We start from the raw sequence: 22,090 nt of genomic DNA on the forward strand, positions 1-22,090 counted from the left end.
AATAACTTTTCCTTTTTAGTATCATGCTCTTGGGTTCTAGAACTTCCTTTATTTTTTTTCCTTCATAGTTTGTTTCTTGGCTGAGATTCCTTATCTGCTTAATCCTAAGTCCATCATTTCCTTCTTGGGACATATTAATATTTATGAGAGTGGCTTTGAAGTCTCTGCTTTCTAAGTCAGGAGCAATCAGCCTTCTCTATCTGCAGGTTCCACACTGACAGATTCAACCAACTATTTGATAGGAAATATTCGGGGACAAAAATTACATAAAATTCCCCAAAAGCAAAAGTTGAATTTGCCACGCACCAGCAACTATTTCATAGTATTTGTATGTATTTCATAGTATTTGCATAGTATTTGTATTAGGTATTATAGGTAATCTAGAGATGATTTAAATGTAATGGGAAGAAGGTTATGTGCAAGTGCTACCATGTTATACAAGGGGCTTGAACATCAACGGATCTGGGGGTCCCTGGGGATTCTGAACCCACCTTCCTTGGACATTAAGGGGTGACTGTACCTGGACTGTGGTGGGTCAGCTTCTTTTGAGTACTTCTTTTCTGTCTTGACTACAGGTCACATTTTGTGTGACATTTTTCATCTAGGAGTTTTAAACTGTGTGTTACACATTGTTGTTGACAGGTGGTTGAGATTTTGAGTTGTGTTTTCTTCTGAATGTTGACTTTCATTCTAATAGGTAGCTTGATTACTGGCTGATCAGCTTGAACTTCTGTGGGTGTGATTTATCCCTTGTTGGGGTCAGTCTGTGCAAAGCCTCAGTGGGTCTCCCAAGCCTCTCTAAGTCCGTGGAACTCAACTTCTGTATTAATAGTCTCAGTCACTGCAAAACAGAATACCGCAAACTGTGTGACTTCAAACGACATACGTTTATGCCTCACACAGTCTCTGTAGGTCAGAAGTTCAGGCTCGCCCAGCTGGTGAGGGCCAGGGTCTCACAGGCTGGAGTCGAGGTGCCAGCCAGGACCGGACTCTCACCTGAGACTCGGGGTCCTCATCTGAGATCACGCAAGCTGTTGGTAGAATTCAGATCCTTGCGTTCTTGTTTCCTCTCTGGTGGAAGCCAGGGGTCACACTCAGCAAGCAGAGGCTGCCCCGAGGCCCTCCTCACAGGGCCCTCTCCCGGCGGGGCAGCTGGCGATGTCTTCAGAGCCAGCCAGGGCCTCTCAGTCTGCGGTGGTCTCCTGTGCGATGTGACTAATCAAGGGGGTGACCATCCCACCAGAGTCACAGGAGTCACTCACACTCAGGAGCAGGGAGCATACAAGTCAGTGGGAATCGTGCTTACCGCACCCCCAGGCTCTGTTGAGTCTGGTCAGAGACTGGCTTTAGCCTTAGTTAGGGGACGGAGGAGCCTGGTAGGCTGTGGTCCATGGGGTCGCTAGGAGTCGGACAGGACTGAGTGGCTTCACTTTCACTTTTCACTCTCATGCATTGGAGAAGGTAATGGCAACCCACTCCAGTGTTCTTGCCTGGAGAATCCCAGCGACAGGGGAGCCTGGTGGGCTGCTGTCTATGGGGTCGCACAGAGTTGGACACGACTGAAGTGACGCAGCAGCAGCAGCAGCAGTAGGGTGGATCTAAGGCAGCCCTAACTCTTGAGCAGTGTTTCTTAAACCTTTTTCAGTGTTGTCTTCCCTAAGAAGCCTTTTTAGACATTTTTCCTCCTAACCATTCCCCCAACTGAATTTTAACATCATAAATATGCTGTGTATCTATTTATGTATCAGGTGCTTTGGAGGGTCATAAACTGTTGTACTATAATCTCTAAGGCTGTCTGCTCCCCCACCCTGGGGACAGTTGGAGATGGCACGATCTCAGGCATGTTCTTACCCCTGAGCTGGGGTCTCCCCCCAGCACTCGCTCAGCTGGATCAACAGCTCTTAACTAGTTAGTTAGGCCTCTGCGTTTTCTCCATCTAATTTCCCCCAGTATTTCTTGTCCTTTATCACTTGTTACGTCCTTGTTCCCACGATAGCACATCCAGTGCCCCTGTGTAGGCTCCCTGCGAGCATGGAGTAGGCGTCAGGGACCCCAGCCAGACCTCTCGTGTCCTCTTCCGACAGCCTGTTGCAGGGGCTTCGGCCACTGTGCCCTGCTTTCTGCCTCCTCAGCGGGGCAGGACGCTGCTCTCAATGGGGATGCAGCTGCTGTGCTGCCGTCTGAAGGAAGGTGTCCCGCACCTGGGGGGCCGGGGCAGCCATAGGTTTGCGTTCTGAGCGTCTCAGGCTTGTCCTGCCTGTTGTCCGATGCCACCCCCCTCCCCGCTTTATGGTTGTGCATGGCAAGAGAGCTAGTTCAGAAGCTGTCACTTCATCATAGCTTGGAGCAGAAATTGAGCTGATTCCACATATTATTATCTTAAATAATAAAAGCTCAATTTCCTCCAAGGCAACCATTGTTACAAGCCAACTGAAAGTTTTAATTACTTTTTATTTTGAGGTAGTTTAATTTGTTCAGTGTTTCCTTATATTAAGTTAGATAATTTATATGATTAATATATTCACTTAGAACAAAATGAGAAAGTTAGTCACTCAGTCGTGTCTGACTCTGTAGCCCACCAGGCTCCTCTCTCCAAGGGATTTTCCAGGCAAGAGTGGGTTGCTATTTCCTTCTCCAGGGTATTTTCCTGGATCGAATTGTAGCTAAAGTATTGACAGTGTCTGATAATGCTGTCTTAATTCTTGTTTTAAGAGAACTTTCTCCTACATGAAAATCTTTGCTGTGGTTTTTTGTTTGTTTTGTTTTGTTTTTTAGGAAACTCAGAAAAATAAGATGTTTCCTGGCAAAAGGAAGAAACCAAGAAGTTACACCACAGGTATAGAAGTGTTTTATATGTAGTCAATCGTTCAAGAAGTTCTTTTTTAAAAATATATTTTTTAATTTAATAAAGTAGTACATTTAAGTATATAAAATTTCCACTTTAAAAAGTTAAAAAATATATGACTTTGGAGTAACTGAGTTTTCCAGCAATCTATCATGAAAATTTTCAATATACAACAAAGGATAAAGAATTGAACAATATATATTCATATACCTACTAACTAGATTTTACCATCAGAATTTATTTCTACTTGCCCTAGCACCTATTCATTAATCTATTTTAATTTTTCATCACGTTATCACTCTTTTCAGACATCAAACTATGCACTTTTAGAAGCCTTTTTTCATTCAACGTAACTTTGAGATTCATGCATATTATTCTGCATCATTTTTATTGGCACAAAGTTTATTGAAAAATGGGAGGAAAATAAAGCATTTTCTCTCTTCAGTTTTTTAAAAGATAAGTTTTGTTTTTCTTATTATAAAAATGTTTATTTTAGAAAATTTCAAAGATATAGAAAGGATGATAACATCACCTACAATTCCATCACCCCAAAGTAACTGCCATGTTTTTGGTCTATACTCTTCAGTCCTTTTACTGAGCTTTTCTCACCCTAGGTGAGCTCATATCCTTGTCATTCAGTATTCTACATACCATTTTAATGAATATGTAATATTTCTTTCACAAATGTACAAAGTTATAGTTAATCTCTTATATCAGCTGTCTGAATCAATATATGCAATAACCTTCATGTGTCCTAGAAGTGATCTGTCAGGTAGATTAAAACTAACAAAACACAGTTAACAAAGATCTGCATCACCAGTAGCATTCAGTAACAGCCGGCTGTTAAAGGCACAGCAGGGTAACTAAGGGAAGGCTGTGCTTTTGGCCGCTTCAGAAGTGGGCCAACCAAGGAGGCGGCCACTAGAGGGCGTCCTGCCGACAGGGCTTTGTGAGCCTGTCTTCTCCCCTGTGTTTCTTCAAAACCTCTGTACTATTTTTAGCAATTTGGTGGAATACTTTTGTTGTAGGCTTTCAGATCCCTGGACCTAGAGCTAAATTGCTGATAATCAGTATACTAAATTAACCTATCCTGATGTTCTAGATACTTCCGACTGTGCACCTATTTGGTGTTTAAAAGAAAAGAAAGCCAGTGACATCATGGAATTAGATGTGTTTTTGTCTGCATTCGAGAACATTCTTCTAGAGTATGAGTGAGTTGTTTGATGTTGTCATTTATGTGCCTAATAAATTTCCCTTGAAATAGCACTTCTGTTCACCCCACAGCTTGATATGTAGAACTTTCATTATCATTTTTATGTACTTTTAAATTTCTATTATACTTTTTTCTTTAAGCCTCTGATTTAGTAGTATGTTATTGTATGTCCTTGTATGTGGCTTTTTAATTTGTATTTATTAATCTTCTGTCTTAAATAGTTATAGTCCAATTTCATGGACTGGTAATACCTGTTTTTGAAATACTGAGGCTTCCTTTATGGCCTAGCACATAATCTCTGTGGAAGCTCTAATTATTGGATCTGTGTAGAATCAGTATTACTCAGTTTTTCCTGGTATTTCTATCAATTTATGCTATCTCTATAGAGGTTATTTTACTAGGATATCATGTTTAAAATTGCTCTTTAGATTGAACATTTTATCCTTATGAAGTGACTCTTTTCATTCCTAAAAATGCTTTTTTTGGTTTTAAAACTTTTATCTCATATGTCACTAGATTTCTTTAGCTAGTATTTGCCAGATTTTACATTCTTTTAACTTTTACTTCCTACCTTTGTCTCTTGTTAAACTGTTTACTACAAAATCCTTTTTAAGTCCAGTGTCCATCTTTGAATTTCACTTTAGTCCATTACACTTAATTATCCATATCTTTAGAAGAATGTATTTATCCTTTTTTAAATTTATAACTCCCCACCAGTAAGATTAGAACTTTGGCAAGCTGTGATATCTTGGTCTTCTCTCCCTGCCCCCACCACAAAGTGCATCATGTTTAACCTGGAGACTGTTTAATTCTGGGAAAAGGGCTATCAGAGTTGATATGAAATGGCTGTTTGAATTTAGGGTCTAGACTTTGAACTTGCCAGAACCAGTTAAGAACTGTAGCTTCTTAATGGTTCCTGGAGTCCTCCTCATAAGGCTTTTGGGGCTATATGTGGTTGTTGGTTTCCCTGTGAAGGAATGAGGTCTGGGGTTTCTTATTCCACCATCTTCTGATGTCAAAAGTGCAGGCCATCTCTCCTGCTTAGCGTCTGAAGAATTAGGCCATGGGCCTACTCCCCTTCTCCTGGGTGACTTTTCCTCATGTATTTATCCCAAGAAAAAAATGGCTATATGACAAGCTGTCACTCACACAAGAGGTTTATTTTCAATTCAGACTTTAAATTCTAGTGTTCTGTGACGAGGCCGAGCAGGGGTTAGCTCCACCCTGGCGGGGTGTGGGTCACCATTGGTCTGTGTCCAGCTGCAAGGGAGGGAGACTGGGCTCTTCTGTCCCTGACAACAGGGACCCAAACCAGTTTCTTTGTTTGGGTCAGCTTTTGCAGAGCTGAAGAGCTGGCTTCTGGCTGCTTATATATCGGTTAGTCCAAATGTGAGGCCCAGTCCCTTCCCCAGTTGTGGCAGGGAGGGAGGAAAGGGCTGAAGTCTGCTGGCCACTGGATAAGGCTGCAGGGAAGCCCAGGTTTGTCTGGGACCATCACTTTCCACATGGTTTCATGTCACTTGTGGCTGTGGCCAGTGTCGGGAAGTGCTGGCCACATGCGTCAGGACTTAGGAAAGAGAGTTCCAGTTCTTTTTCTTGAGATGCTTCCAGTATTTTTTTTCAATCTGAGAAAGGGCTGCAAGCTGACCATACCATCTTAGATATTCAGAATGGCACATGCCAAACTGTGTGTGTCCCTGGGAATGCTAAACAAATGAAACACACCTTTCCAAATCCTTCAGAGAATACCTAAGTTTGACTTTTTCTTAATTCTGCTACAGACAAAAAATAGACTCTGGAGTTTGTAAGACAGCCATCAACAAATTTCATTCTAATTTGAAAGAAGAACTCATCAAAATGGTAAGTTCAGTGACATAAATTGGTTGGTCTAATTTTTTTTTTTTTTTTTAAACTAATTCTGAGCAGCTCACTGTTGTCTTAGAAAAGCTTGCATTTGCTGCCAGTGTGGTGAAGATAGAAACTGGATATGATATGTTGTAAACTGATAAACACTTGACTTTGGAAAATGCATGCAAATATTTGTTTTTTGTTTTGTGTAGCTTCAAGAAGCCCAGATGTTGAAGACTCTGAAAAGGAAGAATGCTAAGGTAAATCACTTACGTGATTAAAGACACAGTCCTATAGAACGTGCACATACATGGCAAGTAAGACCCGACTCTGGGTTTTGTGACCCACAGTTTGTGAAGACCTTTTATCTTTTTAGTCAGGCTTTTGTTTGGTCGATCTGGTGACTGTTCAGGTAAGTACTGATCAAGTCAGTAATGTTGAGACATAGGCTAAGGAACGGGGGTCCCAGTTGGCCTGAAAATGGCTCTCAAGCCCCAAATGACCCCTTACATGGTTGCATATTATGTAATACGTTTATTGCCTCTGTGTGTGTCAGAAGTCTTTCAGATTAAAGAACTGGCTCAAGTCTCAGAAAGGGCAGGCTAGGAAGAATACTGGGCCAAGGTCAGGAGATCTCTTGTCATGGTGCTGCTGCCTCAGTGTCCTGTTGCCACTTGGTCTGCAAGGAAACACGAGGCCCTTCCAGCCCGCCTGTTTACAGTTGGACCAAAATGCATGCCTTGTTCTAGCTCTGAAGTTGCATGAACCCACGTGTGGAAGCACAGCCGCCCTCTACGTTTATAAAAGAAATGGGCGTGAAATGGATAGTTTTCCTGGTGGTGAAAAACAAACTATTCTGGTGAAAAACAACAGCCTTTGCTGTTTTTCAGTTTTAATCTCTTGTTGGTCATTCCTGCGTCTCTCATAAGCAAGCAGGAGTAGTCTGAATGTCCAGCAGTGGAACATGAGGTAGTCGCTGAAAGTGATGGTTGAGATGATGCAGTGAATTCTCTTGAAATGTTCTCTGTAAAATACAAATTGTGTCATGGCATTCCCGTGCTTCAGGATTTTCCTAGTGTATTAGAGGGCATCGGAATGCCTTACTTGGTAGCTCACAGGGTAGTAAAATAGGCCCTCCTCTTCAGGGCTGTCCGCAAGAGGACCCCCCTGGACTTCTCCAGTTCCCTGTTCTTTCCCTTCATAGCACACGTCACAGGCTGTAATTACACCCTTTTGTATGTCATGTCTGTCTGCCCTGTGTGACCAGAGTTGGTAAGAAGGGGGTTTGCCGTGTTTCCCACTGTGCTTCCAGTACCTGGCACAGTGTACAAGGCGGTGCTCAAATGTTTACAAAACTAATGTAACAAATTTTTGTTACTAGATGATCTCCAATATCGAAAAGAAAAGGCAGCGTTTGATTGAAGTCCAGGATGAATTGCTTCAGTAAGTAATATTGAAATTCTCTTTGAGAACTTACAACAGGGATTTAATCGCGGCGTTTCACGTGAGGCTTTGCTATAAAACTTGCTGCCGTGTTGCATTTAAACACCAGGTTTTCTCTGAGCTGGAAGCTCAGTCAAGGGCGGTTATACTGCTGAGTTGAGAAGCTTTTAGCAAATCAGTCCTGATGTATCCACCACTAGATCTCTCAGTTCCCACCTGAGAGGCGTTCTGATTGGACATGTAACGCGTGGACGCGAGGTTTAAGTGCGGGCTCTACCACTTTTTGGCTGGGCAGCCTTGGGCAGGCTGCTAGTCCTCTCAGTGCCTTAGTTCCCTGGTTTGCAATGAGCATGACGGTGACTGTACCTCCCAGAGTGCTGTGAGGCCTGAGTGAGTAAATGCACAGAAAGTGCCACACAGTGACTGGCATAGCACAGTGTCGTATGAGGCGGTATCCGTTTTCATGAGTGTCGTTGAGACGCATCGCTTGGTATGACACACCTGGGCGCAGTTGTCGGGCCAGAAGAATTTCCAGGTCTGTCTCCACGTGTGCTCAGGAAGGCGAGCGCAAGCCGTCCGCCGTGTTTCTGGTGGTCTTCCTTACAGACGGGACGGCCGGGTGAGCCGGAGGGCTGGCAGCAAAGCAGCAGCAGAATAAGCAGTGTCAGGTATGCTCCCTGCCCTTCAGGAGCCTTAAAATAGCTTGGAAAGTGGTCTTAGAAGACGACCTATGAGTGAGTACTAAGTTTGAAAGATGAGACCTGCCCCAGAAGTCTAGAAGAGGGAGAAACGGGTTGTCTTAGCCTTTGGTTCCCAGATCCAGCCTCTGAACAGGTGCTGCTGGCCGGCGCTGCAGCCTTCATGGGCCCAGGCCAAAGTCAGAAAAGTAATCATGACGGGACGCTTTTTCAGGTGTTAGCTGTGTGTCGCTGGGCGCCGTCCTAAGTGCTTTATGATACCAACTCATTAATCATCACCATAACCCCAGGAGGCAGGGTGTTTGGCCACAAGACAACTATGTAAGACTCGGATCTGTCTCTCAGAGCTTTCAATCCTTTTTCTAGACAGAATTGTAGAACTTGAGAGGTATAGTATTTTGGAAAGGCATAGAAAGAAAGAAAATGTGTATCATTGTTTTACATGTAGAAAACCCAAGGCACAGGGCGGTAACATTCCGACAGCCCCCTACCGGGGAATGGGGGACCCGGGACCCGGTGTCTGCCCACTGGCTCCCGACCCAGCGCTCCTGCCCATGACCCTGCTGGCTCCTGACCCAGCGCTCCTGCCCATGACCCTGCTGGCTCCCGACCCAGCACTCCTGCCCACGACCCTGCTGGCTCCCGACCCAGCGCTCCTGCCCACGACCCTGCTGGCTCCCGACCCAGCGCTCCTGCCCACGACCCTGCTGGCTCAGGGGGTTTCCCAGAACGTGGCACTAGTTCAACGCACAGAACTGTACAGGGACTTCTATAAAATGATATTAGAGCAGGTTTTAAATATATCTTTGTGAGAATGAAAGATGGTAGCCATTCCCCATTCTTTTATAAATTGGGCCACAAAATCCAAGTTACCCTTTTTATTTTATATGTTGAGACTTATGAGCTACTGAGACAGAAAGCAGATTGCCCAAGGTTGCACATCTCATCCAGGCACTGAGATAGTTTCTCCACTGCTTTTATTAGACTTGGACAAAATCTTGTCCAAGAGGGGCAGAGGAAAGGCTTTTTGTCCATGCTTTTACTGCTACACTGCAGTGTTGGTCTACATCGTCTGGGGCGCTAAAATCTTGATACCCAAGTATATGTTTCAATTCAGTAGTTCCTAAGACTCTAAAAATGACTTAATGAACTTTAAGATACATAAGGCATATTTTTTCTGTGGGCTTCACTGCTAAGTACTTTTTAGGCATCATATTTCAGAGTTTTTGCTATATTTAAATTGATTTCAGAATCATTCACATTGATAATTTCAAAGCTAATGATACATTAAACCACCTAGTCCAGCTTCCCTGTTTGTTTACTTCACTCAAAACCCTTACACACTCCACCTCATACACCTTAGGCTGAAGTTCCACTTTGTCATTTCTTTTTGGGAAAAATATCTTTCTGTTTTAGGGTAGAACCAGAGCTGAAACAACTACAAATAAAGTATGAGGAACTTCAGGAGAGAAAAGCTTCCCTTAGGAAGGCAGCATATTTCCTGTCTAATCTCAAGCAGCTTCATCAAGATTACTCAGATGTTCAAGAGGAAGAACCAAGTGTAAAGGAAACAGTAAGTTCAGTTTTTAATTTTCACTCTGCTTCAGAAGACAGGGCAGCCTGTTAGAGCTTGGAGGGGAGAGCAATGGAGACGCCAGGTCTACCTAAAAAGCATCCCTATAAACTGGTGAAAATTTGTTCGCACCACTTCTTTAGTTAACTAAGGCCAGAGAGGTAAAGGAAAATCCAGAAACACTGATTTTACTAAGGTATTTAAGCTTCATAGAACTGAATTTCTTGAAGGGAAGTGTATCCTCTGGACAAAACTCAACTTGTCGTCAACCTAAGACTAAGACCACTAAAACCTATACAAGTTTTAAAGACCAACCTCTTGTTCTTTGTTCAGCCCGTATTTTTTCTATCTTTTATATCTGAAAAAGTAGCCATTATCCCATATAAATGGTAGGTATGATTTTAGAAGTTGAAAAATGTTTTAAGGGGGCACGCAGGAGGGGAAAGGGTGGTTGGCATAGATTCTTTTCTGTGATCTTACAAGATAATGAATATAGCTGGCCCTGTCCTTGCTGTTCATGCTTTATATATAGTAGTGTAGAGTGTAGATACCAGGGTACATGCCTTACCTCTTTTCTTAAACTAAGAATCCAGTATCTAATGTTAGTTCTTCCTCCCCTGAGAGCAGGTGCCCCCCAGTACAATAGGTTGAACACATTAGGCTCTCAAATATTTGTTAAACTGAATTGCCTAATGGTAGGTGATACAGACAAAATTATTTGGGTTGTAGTCACTCTGATAGCTTTGTGCTTAATTTCGTTTCTAAGAAAACCACCTTGTATTCTAAGTATGATATAGCTGTCAGGACTTTAGTCACTGGCCCTTAGACACAAGTTGTACCATGATATTTGGCGTAAGTTTCAAACTCATGAGTTGAGTTTTCTTTCCTATTTTTATGCTGGGTTTGTATTTGTCTTTAATCATTAAGGACACTTGGATTGGCAACTGAGAACCACATCGTTAATTTTCTCAAAAAGTAATTTTTCTAGATGAGTTTTATGGGCCTGGTGTTCTCATTACCTCGGTTCTTACAGTGAACCTGCTGAGCCACAGAGCTCTAGCTAACTTGCCCAGACCACGTCTTGACCTGTCCAGGGAGATTTTGGTTTAAGTAATTCAGATGCCATTGTTCTTTGACCCAGCTGGTCTTCTGGGTGAGTAGCTCAGGCTTTGCAGAGCAGTTCCCTTGCAGCCTGTTTACCAGTTGTTCTGAGGTGACGGATTAAAACCAATTTCGTAAAAATGAGTGAACAGTGATTCATGGAAAACACTATTATCATTGGCATTTGGTCATAACATTGAACTACATAAAATGGATAGGATTTTAAAAGGGTTTTTTTATTCATCTAAATATTTTTCTTCAACAGTATGATTCATCCAGCCTTCCAGCTTTGCTGTTCAAAGCAAGACCCCTTTTAGGAGCTGAACATCATCTGCAAAATATCAACTATCAATTAGAGAATCTCCTTGACCAGAAATGAGACCAGTCTACTAAGATGTGCACATTTAAGATTAGTCTCATGATACAGTTTTAGAAGGTAACAGGCAGTATATATTTTTGCACAAAGAAGAATGGGAAGAAAACCTGAACTTTATTACTATTAATTTGAATTGAGTATTTTTTATTGTTATAGCATTCTCAGATAAGTTTAAAAGCAGGAAACTGTCTTACTATTCAGCCTGTATGTATGACCTTGAGCTTGTCACCAGAATTTAATATTGCTTTGTCATTAAAATTAAATGGCTAAGTATAGTAGTTTTAGAGGCCATAATTAACTTTTCTAGTTAACACCAAGTACTAAGTTTTAAAATGTTTTACAGTATTGACACCTCATCAGCCCTTAGAAGCTTTACCCTACAAATAAACATGCAAAATTAAGCTGATGTGAACATAGTTAATCATATAAGGAGAATTCTACTGAATTTTAATAAGCATACTGGAGCTAATTTTCAATAAAACTGGTTTATTTGAGTACATAAGATTTGGAAGTAAAGTGATAAATAAAACAGCTGATATAACAGGCTTATTTAATAAGTTACTATAATTTAATGTTACTAAATCTGCCTTCATGTAGATTACAGCCTAGTTATGTCAGTGTCCATAATTAGCTACTCTTGTAATACTTCTATTAGTAGTTCATCAGGAATTTCATCCATCCCATTATAAGCGAGAAGACTGTTCTCTGCAGCTTCTGCTAATTCAGCATCTTCTGTAGCCTCCAAAATGTAAGTATCATCAATGCCATTATCCCAGTCAGCATCGGAAAATGCCCCTTTTGACAACACGCTAGATGACGGTCCATGAGGACTCTTGGTTTCAGTGTCTGCTGTTGTATCTGTTGTAAACTCCTCTTCCTGTAGTTCCAAGGAGGAGGGAGAACAGAGTAGGAAGAAAATACCGATTATTCTAACAGAATGTATGATAATTTCACCATACAGTTGATCTGTACTGAATTAAGATATTCAGTTCAACAGATACACCAAACACTGGACAGTACAGTCTCTAACGCAGTCATCATGGGCTCATCATTGCTGCCTTTGTGGGACATTCACAAAACTCCAAATTGGAAACGCCTGCATCTCCTGTGGTACGGTCTTTCCAGTTACACAGATAGGGCTACAGCAAAGGTAGACTGATATTCTGTAAAAGTGGATAGTCTAGCTGAAGGCAAACTGGTATCTGCTATCTTAACAGACTAATTTCTCGATAGTTTTAAAATTAAGATAGATTGAAAAAAGTTTTGAGATAACTACATGACTGAGCATCTGATCTGATCAAAAGTAGGACTGGATTTTGAGTATTAAACATATTGTATTAACATGAAATTTCCTGAATAATTTCACTATAGATGTATAAGAATGTTCTTATTCTCCAGCTACATGCTTGAGTATTAAGAGATGAAGGGTTTTGATATCTGCTCTTACTCTAAAGAGATTTGCTATGGACTGAACGTTTGTCACCCCTTTCCCTATTAGATTGATCCCAATGCCCAGTGTGGCGATATTAGGTGAGGTCTGCAGGAGGCAGGTGCTGAGATCAGAAGGGAATGGCACCAGTGCTCTGTGACCCCGTCTCCCAGGGACAACACAGTGAGAGACACCGCTCAGTGACCCGGGAGCTGACGGGAGTCCACAGCACCTTGATCTTGGACTGTCCAGCCTCCAGAACTGTGAGAAATTTGTTGTTTTTAAGTCACTCAGTCTGAGGTACTCTGTTACAGCAGCCTGAAATGCCTAGGACAAGATTCATCAAAAATAATGTGTCATGTGTACAGTAGCGGGAGAAAACAAGTGTGGCCAAGTGTTTAAGAACCAATCAAGAAAAGGCGCACAGGAGGGTTCCTTGTTCTTCTGCAGCATTTCTGCAGGTTAAAACTCTTTCATTGCAATAGAAAACAGGCAAATATCAGTAACACTGGAGTTTAGCTTAAAATACTAAAAGTGTTAACTGTTAAACAGTATAATAAACCTATCATTCAGTTTTTAAGTAAAAAGCTAAAATAAGTTAAATCCAAGCAGTGGTAATACTGGACACCAAAGGTACTTACAATTTGGTGTTTTCAAGGTATTATTGGATTAGCAGGAAAAAAAAAAACTTTCAGAAACCCACTAAAACCACAGCCATTTATCAAAATAACACTTCAAATAAACTAGGATGAAATATTCTCAGAGACAAAGTTTGGTTCTTTGAAAACACTTTTTAACCTAGAGACTGGCGATCAGGTATTTTATATCCAGCTCCTACAGATCAAGGAGGTTTCTACCATTTCAGTATAAATTTTTTCAGGAGAGATGTTTTTAAAGTTGACTACGTACCAGAGAGTTACCTAGATTATAAACTCAAGCAGCTCTAGCAGGTAACTTTCATTTTAACCATAACACTATAAACAAAAGGGGGAAGTGTAGAAGAGTCCTTAATACAAAGTTCTTGTAAAATATTAGACCTCATATTAAAGTAAACAGAGGGCAGTTACAGGCAATCCATAATAGAAACATAGAAACCTGAATGTTAAACTGTAAATTAAAACACCTGAAATACCACTTTATGTCTAACAGCTTGGTACAGATTAAAAGGTAAAAATAAGAAATGGCAAGTGGAGGATAACCTAATTTCCTATCATTTTCATGGAGAACAATTTGGTAATACAGAAAATATGACAGTTTAAGTAGGAAAAATCCCTACAATATAGTATATACACTACTAATTTTGGAAGCTACAGACCAAAACATTTATCTGAGTGGTAAAATTACGAGTGAGAATGATTTTTTCTTTTTGCGCTTTATGTATTTTGTAATGTTTTTCTACAATGAATGTGAATTACTTGGGTAAGTAATATAAAATTTTTTTCAAAGAAAAATATTGGTTTGGCAATCTGGTAATATCTACCAAAGTGTGTATATATATATCCTATAGAACTATTTCTAGAAATTCTTTCTAGATATAAAGAAAATATTACTTTGTAAAGCAAAAAATGAGAAGCTAAAATGTCTGAAACTGGTTAATAGCTATCTGTTTCTTATGCAGCAGTGGGGAAAAATGAGGCTGAGAGCAGCTGTGTGCTGAGGTGGAACGATCACTGCAGCAGGTTCCTAAGTGGAAACCAAGTTCCAAACTGTGCTCAGACGATACCTGGACACCATTAGCTCCTTGAACCACTGTACCAAGACCTAGTTAGAGACCAGAAGGAGACTTCCAAGTGCACTTACCTCTTTGAGAAGAAACAGAAGACATACTTCAGCAGGGAGTGGAAAGCCTGAACCAGAAAGACAGTAGAACTGTTTTATATAATATCTCATTTTTACTCTGTGGTAAACGTAAAAATTAGTAACTCACAGTCAGATTTGAAGTTTTCTGCTTTGCAGACAGGGTCATGACATTTTTGATACCAAACTTCATTTTTCAGGTCAACCAAAATCCTTTACATTTAAAACAAAATGTAAAAATTAGTACTTTCCAGACAGGATAAAAAGCAAAATTCAGTTACATGCCATTTACAAGAGAGATGCCTAAGACTTAAAGAGGGAGAAAAGATAGAAAGTAAAAGGATACAAACATATCTGACAAATGATGTTTGCCAAAAATATGAACTTTAGGGCAAAAATTATATACTGACCAAAGTTTCTCCCAAGAAGATAAAATTCTCAACTTGTTCCTGCCAAATAAGAGATCTTCAAAATATGTGAGCAAAGCTTACAGAACTTCAAGGGTAAACACATATTCAGCCATAATTTAAGATTTAAAAAAGAAAACATTCTTTTGATAATTGATACCAACCACCCACCCCAAAACTCAGGATATCAAAAATTTGAATGAGAATTTAAAAACAATTTAAAAAACTGACTATGTTTAGGTACAGTATGAATCAACAGATTATTTAGAAATAAGCAATAAAAAGAACTGAAACTCAAAACTTAGAAATTTAAAACATTTTTCTTAATAACCAAGTGACTCAAGGAAAATTCACAATGGAAATTAGAATATGCTTAGAATTAAATGGATTGAAATTACATATTGAAATAGGTGAGGGGAATTCCCTGGCAGTACAGTGGTTAGGATTCCACGCTCTCACTGCCAAGAGCCCAAGTTCAATCCCTGGTCGGGAAACGACGATCCCACAAGCCTCACAGTGGTGCCAAAAATAAATTAAAAAATGTGAAACTGAGCTAAAGTGATCTTTAGAAAGAAATTTAGACTCTTTAGCAGTAACACAAATAATTTAGAAAATGAACAATAAATCTTAAAAGGCAGAAAGTAATAACAAAAATTTCTAACAGTCAATGAGGACAAAATGAAGACTAATAAAATTCAAGATTAATCAAAAAAAGGTATAAAGACATAAGTCGTATTAGAGATATAACTACAAATATAAATATATTAAAAATATATATTATGAACTTTTTCTAGTAATGCTGAATATTTTCGTAGAATAAACACAGTACTAGATAAAAATATACCAAACCAAGCAGAGTTACAGAAAACCCAAACAATCCTATAACCACTAGTATTTTTTTAAGTAGTTTAAAATCTTCCCACATTTCATAGAAAATAAACACAAAATGGCTAACTATGTGTTTGGGACATTTACCAAGGAGAGAAAAATGGGCTGGTAGCTCAGTCTAAGGGCCCCATAAACATTCCAGTAACAGACTTCCTAATAGACAAATGCTACAGTTTCCAAACTCTGCACGGAAGTGCCCATCTTTCAGGGGATAGGGTGACATCTGACATCTGTCAGGCACCTCGCAACCGCTTGGTTGTAACTCAGGCGCAGTATGGCGTCACCCTTCTCCATTCCTTTCAGTGATGTCCTGTCTTTGTAGAGCTGGGTGTTTGTTTGGTACTGGTGGTAGTGATAAAGTAGCATAAATATGGAATGAGATGTGAGGATGAGGCTGGCAGTGTCCAGCTTGATCCCAAAGTTTGAGTTTATGCATGCAGGCTTCAAAAGGACACACAGCCCATTAATAAGCATACTTAAGAGTCAACAGGTCCCGGCTTCCAAGGATAAGTCACTGTGATGTAATACACACATAGCAACTACAGTTAATACTATATTGCATATTTGTAAATTGGTAAATCTTAAAAGTTCTCATCACAAGAAAACAAAAATGTAACTATGCATGGTGATGGATGTTAACTAGACTTACTGCTGAGATCATTTTGCAGTTGTACATAGATATCAAATGTTTTACACCTGAAGCTAGCTAGTATAATGTTAAATGTCAATTATATCTCAATTTAAAAATGAAATAAGAATACTTTGAAAAAACAATATGCATCAATTGAAACAAAGTGCTACTAAATTATCAGGGCAAATATTAAGTTGCTTGAAACTGATTAATAAGTATAGGTATTTCTTTTGTCCTTGGAACAATGTGAAAAAGTTAAGATACTAAGGGCACCATGAACTGAGTCTGGGAACCACTGGGCCAGTGGCAGTTTGCCAAGCTGAGCATCCTTGTCTACAAAGAATGCCCTTGGCAGGAGGTCTCTGATTTCTGTGTATTGTAAACAGGCCTAGAGTCTGTGGGTTTATAAGACACGGTTCCCTACCCATGTCACACTTGCTATGTAACCATGAATATAAAACAAATGGTTCATAACCTCAGTGTTCCCTGCTGTGTATGGTGGCTGCTAGCTCCTGCCTCAGCTCTGAGCTGGAGTTAGAGAAAGCATCTCGTGCAGGAAGGACGTGGGGAGCCGTGCCTGGTGTCCCAGGCCTGACTCTGCTTCCTTATACCTTTAAAACTACTAGTAAAGCTTATCATTGGGTAAGATCTCTGATTTGCATGAGGGAGGTTTGACAATCCAATCCTCAAATTAGTAATCGGAAATTCAGATGAAAACCACAATACCATTTAAACTCACCAGATTAGCAAAACAAATTTAAAAACCTAACGATAGTAAAATTTTGGTAAGAATGTGGGGCAGGACAAAATCTGAAAACACTGCTGGTGGGAATATCAAGCAGCATGACCATTTGGGAAAATAATTTATCTAATAAAATTCATGCATATTCTATGATACAGCAATTCTAGTTTTAGAAATACACTTTGAGAAACTTGCGTATGTGTGCCAAGTGATACACACAGTATTTGTAGCTTCACTGTTTACAGCAGCAAGCCAAATGTCCACAGCAGGACAGCAGATGAACTGGTCTACTTACATATACAATGATGGAAACAAGCAACAGCTACATTCTGCAGTATGCACAAAGCTCATGAATATAATGTTGACCAAAAAGCAAGTCAAAGGACCAATTTACCATAAGATTAAAAAATGTAAAATGAAATGTCTGGAGATGCAAGCAAATATGGAAAAAACCATAAAGACGGAAAGATTGCCACAAAATTCAGGACAACAGCTATTATCTCTAAAGAAACTGTACCTGGGCCCACAGGATACTTCTGAGGTTAAAAGTGGTAGATATGGCAAGTATATGCATATATATATATATATATACACACACACACACACACACACACACACACGATGTATTTCACACTTAAAAGGAATACACTGGATAATAATACAACCTGTAATTCTTCAGAAAGAAATAGCAACCCGAGAATCTCAAAGTTAAATAATCATTATATGAAATGACTTTCTGGCAAACATTCATGAACAGAAAAAAAGACTAGGAAGATACACCAAAATCACAACCATAGTTCTGGGACTACAGGTGGTCTTTGCTACAGATTTGTGCACTGAGTTTTTGAAGTTTTTTTTAAAAACTGAATTAATCTATGTATACATTATAGCACTGAATCATAATATCTAAGATGTTTTCCAGCTTTTTAACTAAAGTTTCATGATCATTTTCTCACGCCTGGCCCATGTGCTGTAAAAGCTTTATATATTGAAGTCTGAGCTTTGATATTAGGTATTGGTTGGTGGTGGTTTAGTTGCTAAGTTGTGTCTTAACTCTTGCAATCCCATGGACTGTAACCCACCAGGCTCCTCTGTCCATAGGATTTCCCAAGTAAGAATACTGGAGTGGGTTGCCATTTCCTCCAGATGTTAGATACTAAAACATAGAAATTCTGCTAACATCATAAATGATAATGACTGGGTTTTTATTTTATCCCTATCTGAATATTTCCTTATATGATATAAAATTCTACTTCTGGTCTTACTTCATCCTTTATTTCCTCTTATTTTACCAGGGGCAAAAGACAAGTCCAAAACAAGGCCTTGCATATACAGCAAGCATTCAATAAATACTGGTTCTCTTCTGGACTATTCTTTGTCTTGAACATGTTAACATAACCTTTAACTCTAATTTTTAAACCCTAGCAGAGTAGTTTCCTTCTTGCCCAAATTTGCTCATGTTTGATTTAGACTCCGTAGGTGTCAAAGGCTAATGGCTACTGGCTCTCATTTCTTTCTAGCCCCACTCAATTCTGCTGTAGTTCCTCAAGATTTCACTATTTAAGGGGTTATTTTACCAAATAAAGTACAAATAAAGATGATATGTGCTGAGGCAAAGTAATAATTAAGATATTCACAATTAAATATTAAAAAGCACAAGCCAAATAAAATATAAATTGTATGAGTTACAACTAAATCTATTATAACAAAATCAGTTTTACATTTTCATCTTAAATTATAAACACTTAAAATATAATACTGGGTAAATACATAGAACTCATTAACAAGCAATATTACTTACATGATATTATTACTCCTGTGGGCTCTTCCAATGTTTTCACACCAGCGGTATTTACAAATGTCATAAACCAACAATTCTTCTGGGAAAAAGTAGTTCCACCGCCGAATTCCTGAACCACAAATAATGTTTCTAAAGGTACTATTACTCTATCATATAACAGTTAATAAAGAATAAAGTTATCTTTACCTCCTTTAATGCCATTTTTATTCACCAGTGAGAGAACAAATTGATCAATTTCAGGGTAAGGTGAACACTGAAAACCTTCAATGGTTTCTACTGCAACAGAAAAAATAATTATAAATCATAACAGCTAAAAGATGAGTTAAATTTTAAGTTGTTCAGTACAACTGTGTTCTGCAGCCGCCTCCTGCCACTTTTTAGTTTTCTTGCTTCTCTGCAGTTTGTCTTTTAATCAGTCGTGTATTCTCACAAGGAAGCAGGTAAAATGCAAACCTCTCAAATCAAATTGTAGCTAGTTTTCATAAAAAGCATTTAGAATCACTTCAGTTGCTTCATTCTGATAAAGAGAAAAACAGCCCCTTACACTTGGAAGCTGGCCTTGTATTAATACTGTCACTGAGACCGCAGTGTGGCCACAAGCTGGCTGGGGACTTGAAGCTCAGCCCTGGTGTTCTCCCATTAATCATAAACTGCTTCACAGAACTTCAGCAGCATATAAGGTCACTCTGTGGCCACAAGAATGAAGACCAAACCACAAAAAGGACCAAACGCCAGCCTATTTTGTCTCAGTAGCTGCTCCTTTACCAGCTGTGGCTTTAGTCTCCCCCGTAGTCAAGCCTTCTTTCTAGATAAGATTTATCAAGATATTTAAATCATAAAACTGTCACTGACAGTGCCCAACTCAAAAAACAGCCCACTCTTCCTTGGAGACTCCTCAGAAGCATCTAACTCAAGCCTGGATCCTATAAGAAGTCCTTTCTAACACCCTTTTTCTGAGAGATGCCTGTTTCCTATGGTGTGCAGTCTCCACCAAGGTAACCAGTGATAAACTCACTCATCACAGGTGCATTCTCCAGGGTCGTGTAGCTGCAGAGCACTAACATCTTATGTCTTCTATCTACAACTCTAAGGAAAATTATTTAAAATCTTATTTAAAGACAGAGTAATCTACTTTTCTTAAAGCCCAATTTCACTTACAAAAATAGTATACATAATAGTATACATAATTAAAGAAATTTTGGAAAATATATTAAAGCAGAAATGAGAGAAATAAACTTCAAATCAATGTCTAGAAAAAACAGTAAACAGATAAGAAAATGTTATCCATATTTTTAAAATAAACTTGTGATCATACCTCATAATGTTAGAGCCTTATCTCAACATCTTAAATGGGCATTTTTCATACTATATAGGCTTTATAAATCTAAATCAAATGTCTACAGAGTATTTTACAGTATGTAACCAATCCAATTTTGTTGTATATTAAAATTTTCAGTCTCATTCTTAGAATGATAGCCTAAAAAGTGTGTGTATTAAAATATTTACTGGAGAGTTTATATCTTAGAAAAAGATGTTTTCTTCAGTAAAGGAATGAAGAACATATAGATTTCATGAAAAACTATATGGCCATTAAGAATGCAGAGGCTCTTTAGTGCTGGAAATGCAGGGCAGCTCTACAGGGCTAAACAGGAACCTGCCAACAGCAGTGGCCCCTCTGTGGACACAGGAGTGAAGAGATCTTTAAGTTTTTTCATTTTAATATGTGCTTATTTTAGACAACCTACATTATTTTCATATTTTTCCCCCAAAACACTATAAAATAAAAATTAGTAAGCTTTAAAATACATCTTTTTTTTTCACACTTTCCATTTTGGAGAGAAATGCAGTTGTTCTGAAAGAACAGTACATATAAATATATAAGATTTAAGATTTTGAAGAAAAATAGATTTTGCGTCCTTAAATTTTCACAGCATATTGTTTTCTTAAACTTACCTGAAGTACTGGTACGACTGAAACACTGAACTCGCTGTTTACTTTGAGGTATGTCACATGTCAGAATTCGTAAAGCATCTGAGAACCTGAAGAAGAAAATGTGTACAACAGAAAGTAATACTAGAATTAGAGAGATCTGACTACTGAAAGGACACAATTTCAGTCTCATAATAAAATCCTTTGTTCAACAGCTCATTGTGCTAGGATGTTTATGCCACATTTGCCTACAAAAACACCAATCCAACCCCTACAAAAAGACTAGTTTGGTGACCATTTATAGTATTTTCCTCAACTGCAGAGTCAGTCAGAAGACCTGAGAAATGCTGAAGCTACAGAAGCCTCTGAAATTTTTGTTAATTTTAAAAGTCTGGATAACAAGAAGAAAAAAAGAGGAACAAAAGCAAAGGGAGAAAATTCTACAGAAAAATTATTGATTATTTATTGGTCAGTTATTAATTTGACAAATATTTATGATATAATGTTGAGTAGACAAGAGAGGTGACATAATCATATAATGATCCCAAGAAATATGTTTCAAGTGAAGGATCTATGTAAATTATATTTCTGTATGTGCATATATAAAAAGAAAACTTTATCTTAACAGTAATTACATTTCCAAATGCAATAAGTAGTTTTTATTTTCAACAGAATAATCATTTTAGAAAACCTGGAAAATATATCACATATAAAAGGACATAAAGAGTAAAATAGTTAAAAGTAACTTCTACTATTTTCTAGTTAATAGGCAAAAAAGAACAGTTAACCTAGAATTTTAAGAACTTTCTTTTACTCAAATATAAAAACTTTATACAGTTCACATTTTAGTAATTCACAATGCCATTCACTGCTTAATATTCTTGAACACACAATGGTTTAATTCTGGTCCTGCGTACCTGACATTGCTGACCAAAGAAGACAGGAAGTATTGATTTTCTTTCGAAATATTCTTCGATTGTATAGGAGAAAATTTGTTATCTTCAGCAACTTCCAAAGCCACATACTTTCCTAGTTTTGATGATTTATACAGTCGAAAGTTTCTATTCCTTGTGTAAACTCCTATATAATTAAAAAAACAGTGTGAGTTCATGGTTTCAGTGGTGTGTTTCTAGGTCAGCAAATAGTAATCCTGTTCAGCATTATTAGAAAAAACACATGGTTCTGGTTCCAAACAGCAACGTAGATCCTGAATTCACCGTCTCCCATGGACACACTCCACGACAGTATACGAAACAATTTCACGTGGACAAAATCTACCAGGTGGAAGACCCTTCTCATCAGGCAGTGAGAGGGAAAATTGCACCGAAGCAGCCGGGAAAGGCTGAGACACACTCTGGCCATAAACCCC

General features: G+C 38.9%; 2 protein-coding genes across 18 annotated transcripts in view; one reads left to right on the forward strand and one right to left on the reverse strand.

The window, feature by feature from the left end:
- The window catches only part of CENPU (centromere protein U), a 46,204-nt gene extending 34,608 nt beyond the window's left edge, over positions 1-11,596 (forward strand). For 2 of the 3 annotated variants that reach the window (XM_006075117.4, XM_025280211.3), the window contains exons 7-13: positions 2,776-2,836; positions 3,948-4,056; positions 5,840-5,918; positions 6,119-6,166; positions 7,288-7,349; positions 9,464-9,620; positions 10,987-11,596. In XM_006075117.4, coding sequence (XP_006075179.1) covers positions 2,776-2,836; positions 3,948-4,056; positions 5,840-5,918; positions 6,119-6,166; positions 7,288-7,349; positions 9,464-9,620; positions 10,987-11,100 — 630 coding nt within the window. In that variant the 3' untranslated portion in view covers positions 11,101-11,596. Of the gene's footprint in view, positions 1-2,775; positions 2,837-3,947; positions 4,057-5,839; positions 5,919-6,118; positions 6,167-7,287; positions 7,350-7,955; positions 9,621-10,986 lie in introns of those variants that run through there. The other variant, XM_044938414.2, reaches the window with a different exon arrangement.
- The window catches only part of PRIMPOL (primase and DNA directed polymerase), a 50,910-nt gene continuing 40,386 nt past the window's right edge, over positions 11,567-22,090 (reverse strand). For 8 of the 15 annotated variants that reach the window (XM_044938403.2, XM_044938401.2, XM_044938394.2 and 5 more), the window contains 8 exons: positions 21,639-21,801; positions 20,746-20,831; positions 18,979-19,068; positions 18,793-18,901; positions 14,454-14,536; positions 14,327-14,373; positions 12,759-12,853; positions 11,567-11,974 (listed from right to left, as the gene is read on the reverse strand). In XM_044938403.2, coding sequence (XP_044794338.2) covers positions 11,815-11,974; positions 12,759-12,853; positions 14,327-14,373; positions 14,454-14,536; positions 18,793-18,901; positions 18,979-19,068; positions 20,746-20,831; positions 21,639-21,801 — 833 coding nt within the window. In that variant the 3' untranslated portion in view covers positions 11,567-11,814. The other 7 variants (XM_044938393.2, XM_044938396.2, XM_025280157.3 and 4 more) reach the window with 7 other exon arrangements.

The sequence above is a fragment of the Bubalus bubalis genome, chromosome 1 (genome assembly GCF_019923935.1).
Source record: "Bubalus bubalis isolate 160015118507 breed Murrah chromosome 1, NDDB_SH_1, whole genome shotgun sequence".
In the NCBI taxonomy this organism is placed as follows: Eukaryota; Metazoa; Chordata; class Mammalia; order Artiodactyla; family Bovidae; genus Bubalus; species Bubalus bubalis.